Here is a 13269-nt window from a genome sequence, read left to right as displayed (position 1 = left end):
AATGTTTGTTTAATAAATGGTGCTGGCAAAACTGGAGATCCATTTGCAGAAAAATGAAACGATTTGTACCTCACACCATACATAAAAATGAACTCCAGATGGATCAAAGACTTAAATGTGAAACCCAAACCTATAGAGTTCCTCAAGGAAAAACTAGGGGCAAATTTAGGGGCCCTAATATATGGCATAGACAGACTCTCAAGCATAACTCAAAATGTACAAATAGCAGAGGAGAAACCAGATGATTGGGACCTTCTAAAAATTCAATTTTTATGTGCTTCCAATGACTTCTCCAAAGGAGTCAAAAGAGAACCTAGAAATTGGGAAAAAATATTTGGTAATGAGATATCTGACAAGGGCCTTATCTCTAGAATTTATAGAAAACTCCAACACCTCCCTAACAAAAAGACAAACAATCCAATTAAAAAATGGGCAGAAGACATGAGTAGATACTTCAACAAGGACCATATTCAAGCAGCCAACAAACATATGAAGAAATGCTCCTCGTCATTAGCTATTAGAGAGATGCAAATCAAAACAACTATGAGATATCTTCTTGCTCCAGCACTAGTAGCAAAGTTCAATGAGATAGAAATTAACAAATGGTGGTGAGGATGTGGAGAGACTGGGACTCTCATACACTGCTGGTGGGACTGTAAAATGGTACAACCATTGTGGAAAGCAGTATGGCGATTCCTCCAAAAGTTGGAACTAGAATTGCCATTTGACCCAGCTATTCCATTACTAGGTATATATCCTAAAGTATTGAGAGCCATGACAAGAACAGATATATGCACCCCCATGTTCATCACGGCACTATTTACAATAGCCAAAAGATGGAAACAACCTAGGTGTGTATCAACTGAGGAATGGATATCCAAACTATGGTACATACACACAATGGAATACTATGCAACCCTAAAGAACAATGTAGAATCTGCAAAACACCGCATAACGTGGATGAACTTGGAGGACATTATGCTGAGTGAAATAAGTCAATCACAAAAGGACAAATACCGTATTAGTCCATTATTGTAAAAGTCAAGGAAATGCTTATCTATAGAAGGACATTTTCTTTGTTGGTTACCAGGGGTAGGAGGGGAGCATAGAGAATACTGTTAGATAGATAGAGATAACTTTTGATTTGGGTGAAGAGAAGGGTAATGTACCAAATGTGACTGATCAATATAGTGGCACTGAGGAAGAGAAAGACAGAGAGGTATGTGGGAAGTACAGACAACAAAGATGAACCCTTTTGCACATATAGTATGGTGTGGTCAGTGAAGGCAAACACAGGTATATGGATGGATAGATCGGTGGACAGGCTGAAATATTAGGATGTCTATGAAGTGGGGAGTGCACCCAAGAACATGTATAGGGTTGGCAGACAGTGGTCCTATAACTTTATGTGTATGATCTGAATTCCCAGGTGTATAATGGAGATGACAAGGGTCAAGGTTGTAGTCACTGCTTGGTCACAGCCAGCTATCCAGAGGGACCAAGTAGTTGAACCTGTGGGCTCGGGACCATAGTTGCAGAGGACACCAAGCTCAATTGGCATAACATACTACACAAAATATTCTTCTACCTCCTACGGTGGCGAGTAGCGACTGAGATCTTAAAAGCTTGCAAGCTGCCATCTAGATGCAACGATGGGTCTCTCCTTGTCCAGAGCTAAGAAGAATGAAGAAAACCAAAAATTCATGGAAACAATTAGTCCTAGCGACTGGTACACCATCCAATCTGCAGCCTACACAACTATGAGACCAGAAGAACTAGATGGTGCCCAGCTACTACTGTCAACCACTTGGAGGAGGATCTACATAGGAGATCCTGGATAGACAAAGAGAACAATGTGGAACAAAACTCAAAATTATTTTGAAAAAAAAAAAAAAATGCAGGGACCAGGTTTCCTGGCCTGATAGAGCCTGGTGGAACCACTGAGACTATGTCCCCTAGATGTCCTTCAGGTCCTGAATTGAACACACACCTGTGTGTTCTAGCCAAACAGTAGACAGGCATATGAGTTAAACATTTACCTGAGGTAGATACACTCCTTGAAGAGAACAAGCATGGGAGAAAGAAGGGCTGCTTATGCACAGGGAGACAGCTCAGGGGGCAGGAGAGCATGGAGGGATGGACACAGGCAAGAGGTAACTACCGGGAGGAAGTAGGAGGGGAGATGTTGCATTGTGGTAAATTGTGGTCAATATCATGAGACAAAGTGTATGTGAACTGCTGTATGGAAAGTGTATTTGCTGTGTAAATTTTCACCCAAATCACAATTTAAAAAAAAAAAAAAAAAAGGTTAATCTTTATGTTTAGAGATATTTTTGTCTGAAGTTTATTTCACATTTAAGAATTATTATTCTAACTCAATTATGGCTATATTAAAATTTTGTTGTTTCCAGGTAAGTTTTCACTTTGCTGACTAGTTGAAAATGCGTGCCCAAAATACTTCAACAAAAGATGGACTATCAGATTTATGAAAAAGACTGTGTTTTGAACCTGAATACTAAAATGAATAAAAATTTCTAGAACACTTATTTTAACTTTTTATTGTGATTTGAGCAAAAGTTTACAGAGAGTACTTGTTTTCCATTCACCATTCCATGCACATTTTGTTTGTGACAAAATGTTTGTGATTGCTATCTCCACAGTTTCACAGCTTATTTCTTCCCTGCACCTTCTCCCTGTGTCTTGTCTTTCCTATGCAGTCCTGCCTTTTGAGCTTTCTTCCAGTGTAATTTTTCCCCTTCTGATTATCTCATGGTTGACTATTCTAAGATGTACACTTCCTGGTGTAACTGTTCACTTCCTAAGCCTGTCTATTGTCTGGCTGAAGGTTAAGCCATGGGAGTGAATTCAATTCCAGGCCTGAGGTGACTCGGTGCTCTGGTTACCTAGTACCACTCTGACAAGAATATACCACAAATGGGATGCTTAAACAAACAGGAGCTTATTCTCTTACAGTTTGGAGGCTTTAAGTCTGAGTTCAAAGTGGCAGGCTTTAGGGGCGGAGTGAAATCCCCTCAACTTTCAGTTTCAGCTCTGGCTCCTGCTTCCAGTACACTGGAGATAGAGGCTTTTCTTCACTCAGACAGCTGCTGGCTGCTGAGGCTGACAAGCCCAAGGTTGAAAAGTAAAAAAGCAGAGGCCCTGTTACTAAACCACACAGCGGCCATCAATTCAAGTTCACTGAAAGTCCCAAGGTCAGCAGAGCATGGCATGTTGCTGAACAATGGCATGGCTACATGCAGGGTTCAAGTGTGCCATAAGCTAGAGACCATTCCCAAAGCTACTGCTTATATATGGGAAGCAGACCACATCCCTAAAGCAGCTACTCAGCTGCTTGTGGTAGATCCCACCAAGAAGTTGATTACCAGCTTCATCATGGGGAATAACTACCACCAGCTGCCCAGTCACTCAACCAGGCCCAACCAACCTGACACACAACTTTACCACACTCAAGGACGCAGTCTCGGGGGTTTCACCAGTCTCTATCGGACAAGTAAGTCTGGTAATTTTTATGATTTTGAGTTTTGTTCCATATTTTTCTCCCACTCTATCCAGGATCTTCAATTCTGAACCATTTCTAAGTGGTTGGCAGTGATAGCTGGGCACTATTTAATTCTTCTGGTCTCAGGGTTGTATAGCCTGAGGTTCCCATCATCCACTAGTCCCCTAAACTAACTATTTGCATGTATCTTTGATTTTCTTTCCTTTTCTTTGTTCCAGATGATAAGAGACCAGTAATTCTATCTTTGATGGCTGCCTGCAAGCTTTTAAGACACCAGCCACTAGTTATCAAAGTAGAATGCAGAACAATATTTTTTATGTCTATTGAGTTTTATGTCCCTCATGACCAGTCCCAAGCCCACAGGCCCAGTGACTCACTCCTTCAAGGTGTTTGATTGTGCCTAAGAAGCTATCATAACTTTACCCCACTTGCTCTCTTATGTATATGGACACTTTTATAGTACATAAAAAAAAAATGTATGTAGAAATATTGTCTGTGAAACCTATATATGGTCATGGGTATATTCCCATTCACCTAACCATACCTGTTCATCAAGCCTGTCAACCTATGTATCCATTCACAGATTAATGTTTGTTGTAACTGATAATGCAGTATCTTGTATGTAATATTATTTATCTTTGTTTTCTGCACCTCTTTTTCACTTCTGTGTCTTCCATCTCCTTAGTGCTGTGCTGGTCACCTGCTTTCGGTATATTGCCTCTCCTTTCACCCAAATCAGTGTGTCCCTTTCCTGGCTAGCAATTTTCCCTCCCCACCCCTCCAATCACTGGCAACTAACAATGAGTTTCCTTCCATGTGTACACTTTTCCTTGACTATTTATAGTAGTGGATTCATACAATATTTGTTCTTCACTCAACATAATGTCCTTCAAGTTCATGTACATCATGAGATATCTCACAGATTTTTCATTATTCTTTAATGTTGCATAGTATTCCATTGTATATACTATGATTAGGTTATCCATTCAACCTCTGATGGACACTTAGGGAGATTTTTAGAACTGGTGTGTAGAAGTTGACAGATTTACAGACTGCTGCTGATCCCAAATTGCATTAACTACATATGACTGAGTTCACTAGATGTTTACTATGGGTTTTACATGGGAATACTGCTGATGTTTTAATGTTGTATTTTCTGGATATAAGAACCATTTTCATCCTTTTTCCTAAATAATTAATGTTTATTTGTTTGTTTTTTCCTTCAAATTTGAACTGGATTTTGTTATGCTATTTCTATTTGTTTATATAATCAATTAAGCAAAAAGAAATATGAGGGAAAAAAAAGTTAAGACTAGAAAATAAACTTTAAAGAGATTAAAAGAAGAATCAGGAGATGAGAAAAATCATTACCATAGGGTATTCTGTAGCCATAATAGTGCTATTAGTTACTGAAATAGTTGATTCTATATCTAATTACCTCCATTAACAACTGTCTCCTTTGCCATGAGACCAGAAAAATCAGATTATGCCTGGCTATCATTATGGAGGGAGCTCTGGTGGCATAGTGCCTAAGGTATTTGACTGCTAATTAGAACTGGCGGTTCAAACCCACCAGCCCTCCTCGGAAGAAATGCTGCGCAATTGACTTCTGTAGAGACACTGCCTTGGAAACCCAAGGAGAGGTCGCTATGAGTCGGAACGAACTTGAGAGCAGTGAGTATGGTCTGGGGGTTTGAGTATCATTATTAAATATCTGTGATCAAAGATTCTATAATACAATCATGATCAGAAGGAGGTAATGACAAAATTGTTTTGATTCTCCAGGAATCCAGACATTTGGTTCATGGAATTGGGGTAACCTACCCAGGCTATCTCCCCTTAGGTGTCCTCTTAAACCTTGAAGAAACTAGTACCCTGGAGTCACCTTCAGGTCAAACAATAGCTTAGGAAGCAACTTACCAAAGAGGGTTATGCCTTAGGTATTAGGTTCTTTTGGAAAATTACGTGCAGCCACCTTCCAGAAACAGGAACTCTGTGGACTGACTAAAGGTTTTTGTAGGATATAAAAGGATATAACATCCTTACTGCATGTTTTGGTAATCAGTCCAGTACTCTGATGCTATCTCTTGATAAATTAACACGACAATCACCTATATAATCCACTTTCACAGTCCCTTCTTCAGAGCACCTTCCTGACATTTTGGGTGGTATCACCTGACTCAAATTGTATCTATTCACAGTAAATGTCTTGTGCTATATTAAGTTGGAAGGAGCTCTGGTGGCAAGTGTCTAAGGCATTGGACTGCTAACCAGAAGGCTGGTGGTTCAAATCCACCAGCCTCTCTGCAGAAGGAAAATAAGGCAATCTACTTCCTTAAAGATTTACCACCTTGGAAACCCAATGGGGGTTACTGTGAGTCAAAATCCACTTAATGGCAGTAGGTTTGGTTTTAGTTTTTTATACTAATTTGGGGTGCATCTCAAAGTAACTTAGGATTTTGACATTCTGAAATTAAAATCAATAAAATGCAATGTCTACATAACTGTACATAATTTTTCTTTCTCAATATTCATAAATGTACAAAATTCTGACTTTGACTTTTGAATAGCATTGTGATATGATCCTCAGACCCACCCAAATGAAACAACGATAGCTAGTGAAAATTATTTTAAAAAGAATCATTTAAAGTCTCTAGAAATTGTTCTAAGTGTACAGAGCATATAAATAAATATTTATGCAAAAATATCTACTAAATTCCAGTAAGAAAAGTTAGAGTTACTTGAGCCATGACCCACTACACCTCCCCACCCTACACGTGACCCTGGCTCAGCATAATGAACACTACCTTCCCTTAGTTCTCAAAGGGCCAGGCCACCAGCACTTCCCAACACTCTGCTCCAAATTAATGAAGCTAAATTCTAGGGCAGTGCAGCTCAGATGTTAGGGGTATCCTTCCTCCTCACAGGGTAGAAGCTCTACTTCAATTGTAGCAGACTGAGAATATGGGGGCTCCAACATCCTTGTTTATAAACCAAAGATTGATTCTATAATGGGAAAGGCAAACCCAAAAGTCCAGAGGCTACTAACTCTACCCAGCAGGCTGTTCATAAGGGTATATCACTCTGAGAGAAGAATCCACTATCCCCGAGCTCCAGAACAGGGAATCATGATTTTCCCAAGGGAAAGAGGCAAGCCATAAGAAGAGAGACTTCAAAGTTATCCTCAAAGAAAATGACTTTATTTGAAACAGAGTCTGGAAAAGTTCAAGCCTAAGGGAACTCTCAATAATAATGGAGATTTTTGGTAGCAAGTAATTAAGAGGAGGCTAACAGCTCCATTAGGAGCTCTGGTAGCATAGTGCCTAAGGCACTTGACTGCTAACCAGAAGGCTGGCGGTTCAAACCCACCAGCCACTCCTCGGAAGGAAGGTTGGGCATTCCTACTTCCGTAGTGATACTGCCTCAGAAACCCAAGGAGGGGTCGCTATGAGTCGGGGCCGACTCGATGGCAAATAACAACAACAACAACAACAGTAGCTCCATTAGGAGCTCTGGTAGCATAGTCCCTAAGGCATTTGACTGCTAACCAGAAAGCTGGAAGTTCAAACCCACCAGCCACTCCTCAGAAGGAAGGCTGGGCAATTTACTTCCATAGTGATACTGCCTCGGAAACCCAAGGAGGGGTCGCTATGAGTTGGATCTGACTGGATGGCAGAGTGTAGTAGCTGCATTAGAGAAACAAAATAAACTGTAGATAAGCATGTTTATCAGAGAAAACCAGGGAAAGAGATAATTTAAGAGTCTTCTTGGAGCCACAATAAACCTAAATAATTTTTGTGACTAAAAAATTGCAAAGGGGCTACAATTTAACAGAGTCAGACTGTGAACAATTTATTTCACAGGTTACTGTCAAAAATAATAAAGCAATCAGCCAGCAATTAATGGAACCTAAACACTGGGAGCTGGTAGTGCAGTGATTAAAGCATTTGGCTGTTAACCAAGAATTCAACAGTTCAATTCCACCAGCCACTCTGCAGAAGAAAGATGAGGCAGGCTGCTTCTGTAAAGATTTACAGACCTGGAAACCCTATAGGGCTGTTCTACTCTGCTTATAAGCGTCAGAATTGACTTGATGGCATTGGGTTTTTGGTTTAAGAGCTGGGAATTACACCAACAGAGGTAAACAATTTAACTGAGAGATAAGAGAAAAAGATAAAGAGAGCCCTGCTAAAATCACTGTCATACCAATGGTGACTACACATGTCATAGGAGTGACATCAAAGGCTTCATATTGTAGAGGGTAAGGGAGGTAATGGATTTCCCTAAATAGTACAGCCAAGGTGCCAACAAAAAACAAAAAGTAACAGCAAAAAGAAGCCTTGGAGGTGACAGGGTGGGGCAAGAGTTGGTATCCAGAATATATTACCTATAATGTCCAGTTAAAAAAAAAAAAAATCCTAGGCATGCAAAGAGACTGGACAAGTGTCACCCAAAAAAACAAAATTAACCAGGCACAAAAACTGTATGAGAAGGCCTAGGTGTCAGACTTAACAAAGATTCCAATTCAGCCATAACAAACTTATATACCAAAAAAACCAAACTCACTGCCATCGAGCTGGATCCAACTCACAGCAATCCCTCCTTGGGTTTCCAAGGCAGTATCTCTATGGAAGTAGATTGCCCAACCTTCCTTCTGAGGAATGTGACCAGAGCTCACAACAAACTTATACGCAAAGAGCTAAAAGAAACCATGCTTGAAGTAAAGGAAGGTATAATGACAATGTGTCATCAATAGGAAATATTAATAAAAAGGCAGCAATTATTTTAAAAAGAACCAAGATAGCTGGAATTAAGAAGTACATCAACTGAAATAAAAAGTTCATTTGAGTGAGACAGTCAATATTAGATGCGAACTAAAATAAAGAATCAGTGAACTGGAAGACAGATTCACAGAAATTATGGAATCTGAAGAACAAAGAAAAAAGAATGAAGAAAATTAAATAGTGTCTCAGATAACTATGGGGCTCCATTAAGCACACTAACACACACACACATCATGAAAATACTAAAAGAGGATATAATGAAAGGAATAGAAAAAATATTCAAAGAAATAATGGCTGAAAATCCCCAAATGTGAAGAAGAACATAGCAAAGAAGCCCAATGAACTCTAAGTAAGATAAAAGAAGTGATTCACACCCGGACACATCAAAGTAGAATTGCTGAAAGACAATTATTTTTTTTTTAAAGCAGCAAGGAAAAATGACTCATCATGCACAAGAGAAGTACAATGAAGAGGAGGGGAGGGAACACTGCAAAAAATAAAATAATAATAATAATAAAGAAGCACAATAAGATTAACAGCTGACTACTTATCAGAAACAAAAAAAAGAGAGAGAAGACAATGAAATGGCATATTCAAAGTACTGAAAAGAAATATCCATCAGCCAAAAACCCTGTATCAGTGAATTTGTATTTCAAAAATGAAGGTGAAAATGAATGCATTCCCAGATAAACAACTGAGAGAACTTATGTCCAGCAGACTTGCCTTACAAGGAAAGCTAGTTATTCAAGGTGAAAGAAATTACCCCTAGATGTTTAATTCAAATCTATATGAAAAAACAAACAGCACCAATAAAGGCAATTATGTAATTATAAAGACAGTACAAATGCACATTAATTCAATCTTCCTTCTCTTGACTTTAAAAACAACTGTATAAAACAACATGCATAAAACTGTATTATTGAGCCTATAACAGATAGAAGTATAGTATATTTCACAATAATGGTACAAAAAGTAGATGGGAACAAAGCTGTATTGGTGTAAGAAGACACTAAATGGTAACTCAAATCCACAGGAGCAAATAACAAACCAGAAACAGTAAATAAGAAGGTAGTTAGAACATGCTCTATAATGTACAGCCTCAGCTTCATTCAAAGACATAAAATTATATAAAGTAATAACTATAACAATGTATTATTGGGTTTTTAACATATATATGTAATGTGTAAAATATACTAGCATTCAAAAGGGAAGAGGCAACAGAGCTGTATGTTAATCTTTCTCTCTATGGAATTAAATGAGTATAAATCTGAAGTAGATTCTGATGTTATTCTGGATCCTCTTGTGAAGTTGTGAAGTTAAAGAAGGTCAGACAATAGTACCCCCAAGACATTTTTTGCAGTGAGAAGTTGGAAGTGACAGCATATGGGTACAGGGTTTCTTCTGGGGTGATGATAATGTTCTAAACTTGATTATGGTGATAGTTTCACAACTCTGTGAACTGTACACTTTAAACAGGTGAATTTTATGGTATATGAATGACATCTAGATAGTTAATATTTTTAAAAAAAGAAAGAGTCGGGAACTACAAGCATTTAAGACACCCTTAAAAACTGCAAAAATATATTTTTGAGGAATTCTGAATGCTTACTATTTTATCAAATAAGAAATTGGGCAAGGGAGTATTGGTTCATTTAATGTCTTTTTATTGTCATTTGCTGATTTTTCATTATTGAAATGTTACAATGATAAAGAGACAAAGTAAGAGGATTTCCAAAACAAATGGCTGATTATAAAAGTGAATGTATTATGAATATAAAATGTACTGTATGACTTCTAATACGAAGAGGACAGTCAGGAAATCAGAAAACATGGAATCAGGTTTTACCTCTGCTTTATTAAATTATTCTCTGGTGCTTTATTTTTGCCAGGTAAGTCTGAAGTTAGGGTAAGGAAGGAAGATGAGGCCAGATTATTTGGGTCATCTTTAGGCTTAGGCAAATAGACAAATAAGCCAGTATCTCAGCTCTGTTACTTCATTTTCTATCACAGTTAAAAAGAGAAGCTCTTTTTTCATTTATTTTCAATACTGAGGTTTTGCATAATAGTTCAGTGGATAATTAAAGGGAGCTTCCTGTCTAATAAAAATATATGAAAGCCCTGAACTAGATAATCCAGCAGTAACATCCCATGAATACAATATTGAAGTTATACAAAGATCTTCTATAACCATACCCAAAACAATTGCAAACATGGGTACAAGCAACTAATGATGTTTTCCATCTACATGACCCTGTGGTCAAAAGAACTAGATGGAGCCTGGCTACAGGTATCAATCACTCAGAAAGGGAATAGTATAGCAGATCTTGGGTAGGGTGGGAGAAAAATATGGAACAAACTCAAAATCATAAAAAGAAAGAAAAGAAAAAGACTAGGCTTACTCATCTGATAGAGACTATGGAAACCCCCAAGACTATGGCACCTAGTCACCTTTTGGGCCTGGAATTACATTCCCATGCAAACACTAGACAAGTGCATATGGTGAACATTTACACCAGGTAGACTCCTTAGAACAATCAACTATGGGAGATCAGAAGGGCAGTACTTGCAAAGGGAGATAGCTCAGAGGGTAGGAATGTAGAGGAAAAAAGGACACAGTAAAAAGGTAACCACAGGGAGGAAGTAGGAAGAGAACGCTTACATTATGGGGATTGCAATCAATGTCATGAAACAAAATGTGTATGAACTGTTGAATGGAAAATGAATTTGTTCAGTAAACATTCACCCAAATCACAATTAAAAAAACCCAAAAAGCTAATGATGCTTTTATTTTAAAGAAAATAGTGTCAAGTACATATTATACTTTTATCTTTATGACCTTGTTTTTCCTTTTTAAAGACATTAAGTATAAACTCACTGTGTCTTTCATATCTCCAGAATCTTCAAATAACCTCAAGCATTCATAACTTAACAGGAAAACACTCAAAACTGAGATCTTTTTGAAACATTATATAAAGTACTAGAACAAGTATGATTCTATCCTTACATGTAAGGTATTCTTACCAATGGTCAGGAAATCTGATCGATATTGACAAGTCATTCCAAAGCCAAAATCTCGCCAAAAGCCAGAATCTTTTTTGTGAACCTTATATAACAACAACAAAAAAAAAGCCTAAATTTAATACCTCAAGAACTATAAGTTTTAATCAACAATGACACAAATCAAAATATTTTCCAAATATTTTTCCTGTCATTTATGTGACTGGTAACAGACCACATGCATTTGTTATCAAATCCTTACAAAAAACAAACAAAAATACAGTAGTCCCTAAGTGCAAAGGAGGAGCTTTGGTGGCATAGTGCCTAAGGCATCTGACTGCTAACCAGAAGGCTGGCGGTTCAAGCCTACCACCCACTCCTCAGAAGGATGAACAGGCAATCTACTTCTGTTGTAATGCTGCCTTAGAAACCCAAAGAGTGGTCGCTATGAGTCAGGACCAACTCAAGGGCAGTGAGTGATGCACAAAGGATTCTTGTCACTTTTTCAAGCCCTCCCTGTACAATATGCATGATGAGGTTGTTAATGAATCAGTTAGGTACTGGACCTCAGAAGTTTACATTCTAGGAATGACAACAGTTGCACAAACATACACAATTATACACTGTGATGAGTTCTACATAGTAGACCTTTCCTAGGTATCCACTCTTCCACAGTTCTTCCTGATGGTGTACAGAGTTAATTGCTTACCCCAAAAAAATAAAAACCATTGACACTGAGTCAATTCTAACTCAAGACTGTAATCTTTACAGAAGCAGACTGCCACACCTTTTTCCTACAGAGCAGCTGGTGGGTTTGAACCACTAACCTTTTAGTTAGTAGCTTAACCACTGCACCACCAGTGTTTCTTAATAGTATCATAACAATGTTAATTTCCTAATTTTGACAAATGCATAATGGTTCTGTAAGATGTTAACATTTGAGGAAACTGGGTGAAATACAGGAATTCTCTGTACTACCTTTGCAACTTTTTAATAAATTTATTTTTAAAAATGTATTTATTTTTCTAAAAATTAAAGCTTATGTAAGTATAGCTTTGGCAATACTCACAAGTTTTGATATATGACATTACCAACCCTGACCTCCTGAGTAATTTCCCATTGTATTATATTCCTCTTATTTATTAGAACAGTTCTAATTTCTACTTAGTAGAGTTTTAAAAATTAAATCTAAAATTTATTTTTAGTATTATTGAAAATAAGTAGGCAGAAATGACTGTACAATTTCAACATTCTGGAACATGACATTTTTCTTTGTGACCTAGATTCCAGAAAGACAGTTAATTTCGAAACAATAAGTATGAAATTATTTTAAGGGGGAAGAAGAGACTACGGAAATATTAATAATAACCATAGCTTTTTATTGAAACTTTGTTTTCTCCTTGTATAACAAACATAAAAGAATGTAGGAAAAACCTTTTCAACCTTTCATAGTTGACAAAGTACAAGTCTTACCAGTTGTTGTTCCACAGATGGTGGCCCATCCTGATTGGCATAAACAATGGCAGGATTATAAAGACTGAACACCACAGGGTAAAACACCTTTTTACCTATAAATTAAAAAATATATTTATATTACACAAATAAATCATACAATAAAAGACTGATCTTTAGTATAATCTTTATCAAGAAGTTTCTTAGTCTTTCTTATCACCTATGAAGGTTGGGCATTCCTACTTCCGTAGTGATAACTGCCTCGGAAACCCAAGGAGGGGTCGCTATGAGTCGGGGCCGACTCGACGGCAAATAACAACAACAACAACATGACAATTTTATTTCCAACCTAACAATATTCAAGCTACTGAGCAGCATGTTGATTCACTGAACATGCTGATGACTCTGTAACCTATCGGTAGGTCAGTCCACAAAACTATAATTTTGCAAAAAAAAAAAAAAAAAAAAAAAAAAAAGATGGCGGTTTGAACCCACCAGCCACTCCCCAGGAGAAAA

The 13269-nt window shown here is 37.6% G+C and overlaps 1 protein-coding gene across 1 annotated transcript in view; it reads right to left on the bottom strand.

The window, feature by feature from the left end:
* CSGALNACT2 (chondroitin sulfate N-acetylgalactosaminyltransferase 2) overlaps window positions 1-13269 on the bottom strand; it is a 120026-nt gene that overhangs the window by 82604 nt on the left and 24153 nt on the right. The window contains exons 5-6 of the mRNA XM_007955577.2: window positions 12775-12869; window positions 11326-11407 (exon numbers count right to left, since the gene is read on the bottom strand). Of these exons, the coding sequence (XP_007953768.1) occupies window positions 11326-11407; window positions 12775-12869 (177 nt within the window). The remainder of the gene's footprint in view (window positions 1-11325; window positions 11408-12774; window positions 12870-13269) is intronic.

Source organism: Orycteropus afer, unplaced genomic scaffold (genome assembly GCF_000298275.1).
Source record: "Orycteropus afer afer isolate SDZICR_OR568_19922 unplaced genomic scaffold, OryAfe1.0 scaffold00512, whole genome shotgun sequence".
NCBI classification, from domain to species: domain Eukaryota; kingdom Metazoa; phylum Chordata; class Mammalia; order Tubulidentata; family Orycteropodidae; genus Orycteropus; species Orycteropus afer.
Note: the sequence above shows the minus strand (reverse complement) of the source record. Positions and strands in the feature narration are given on the sequence as shown.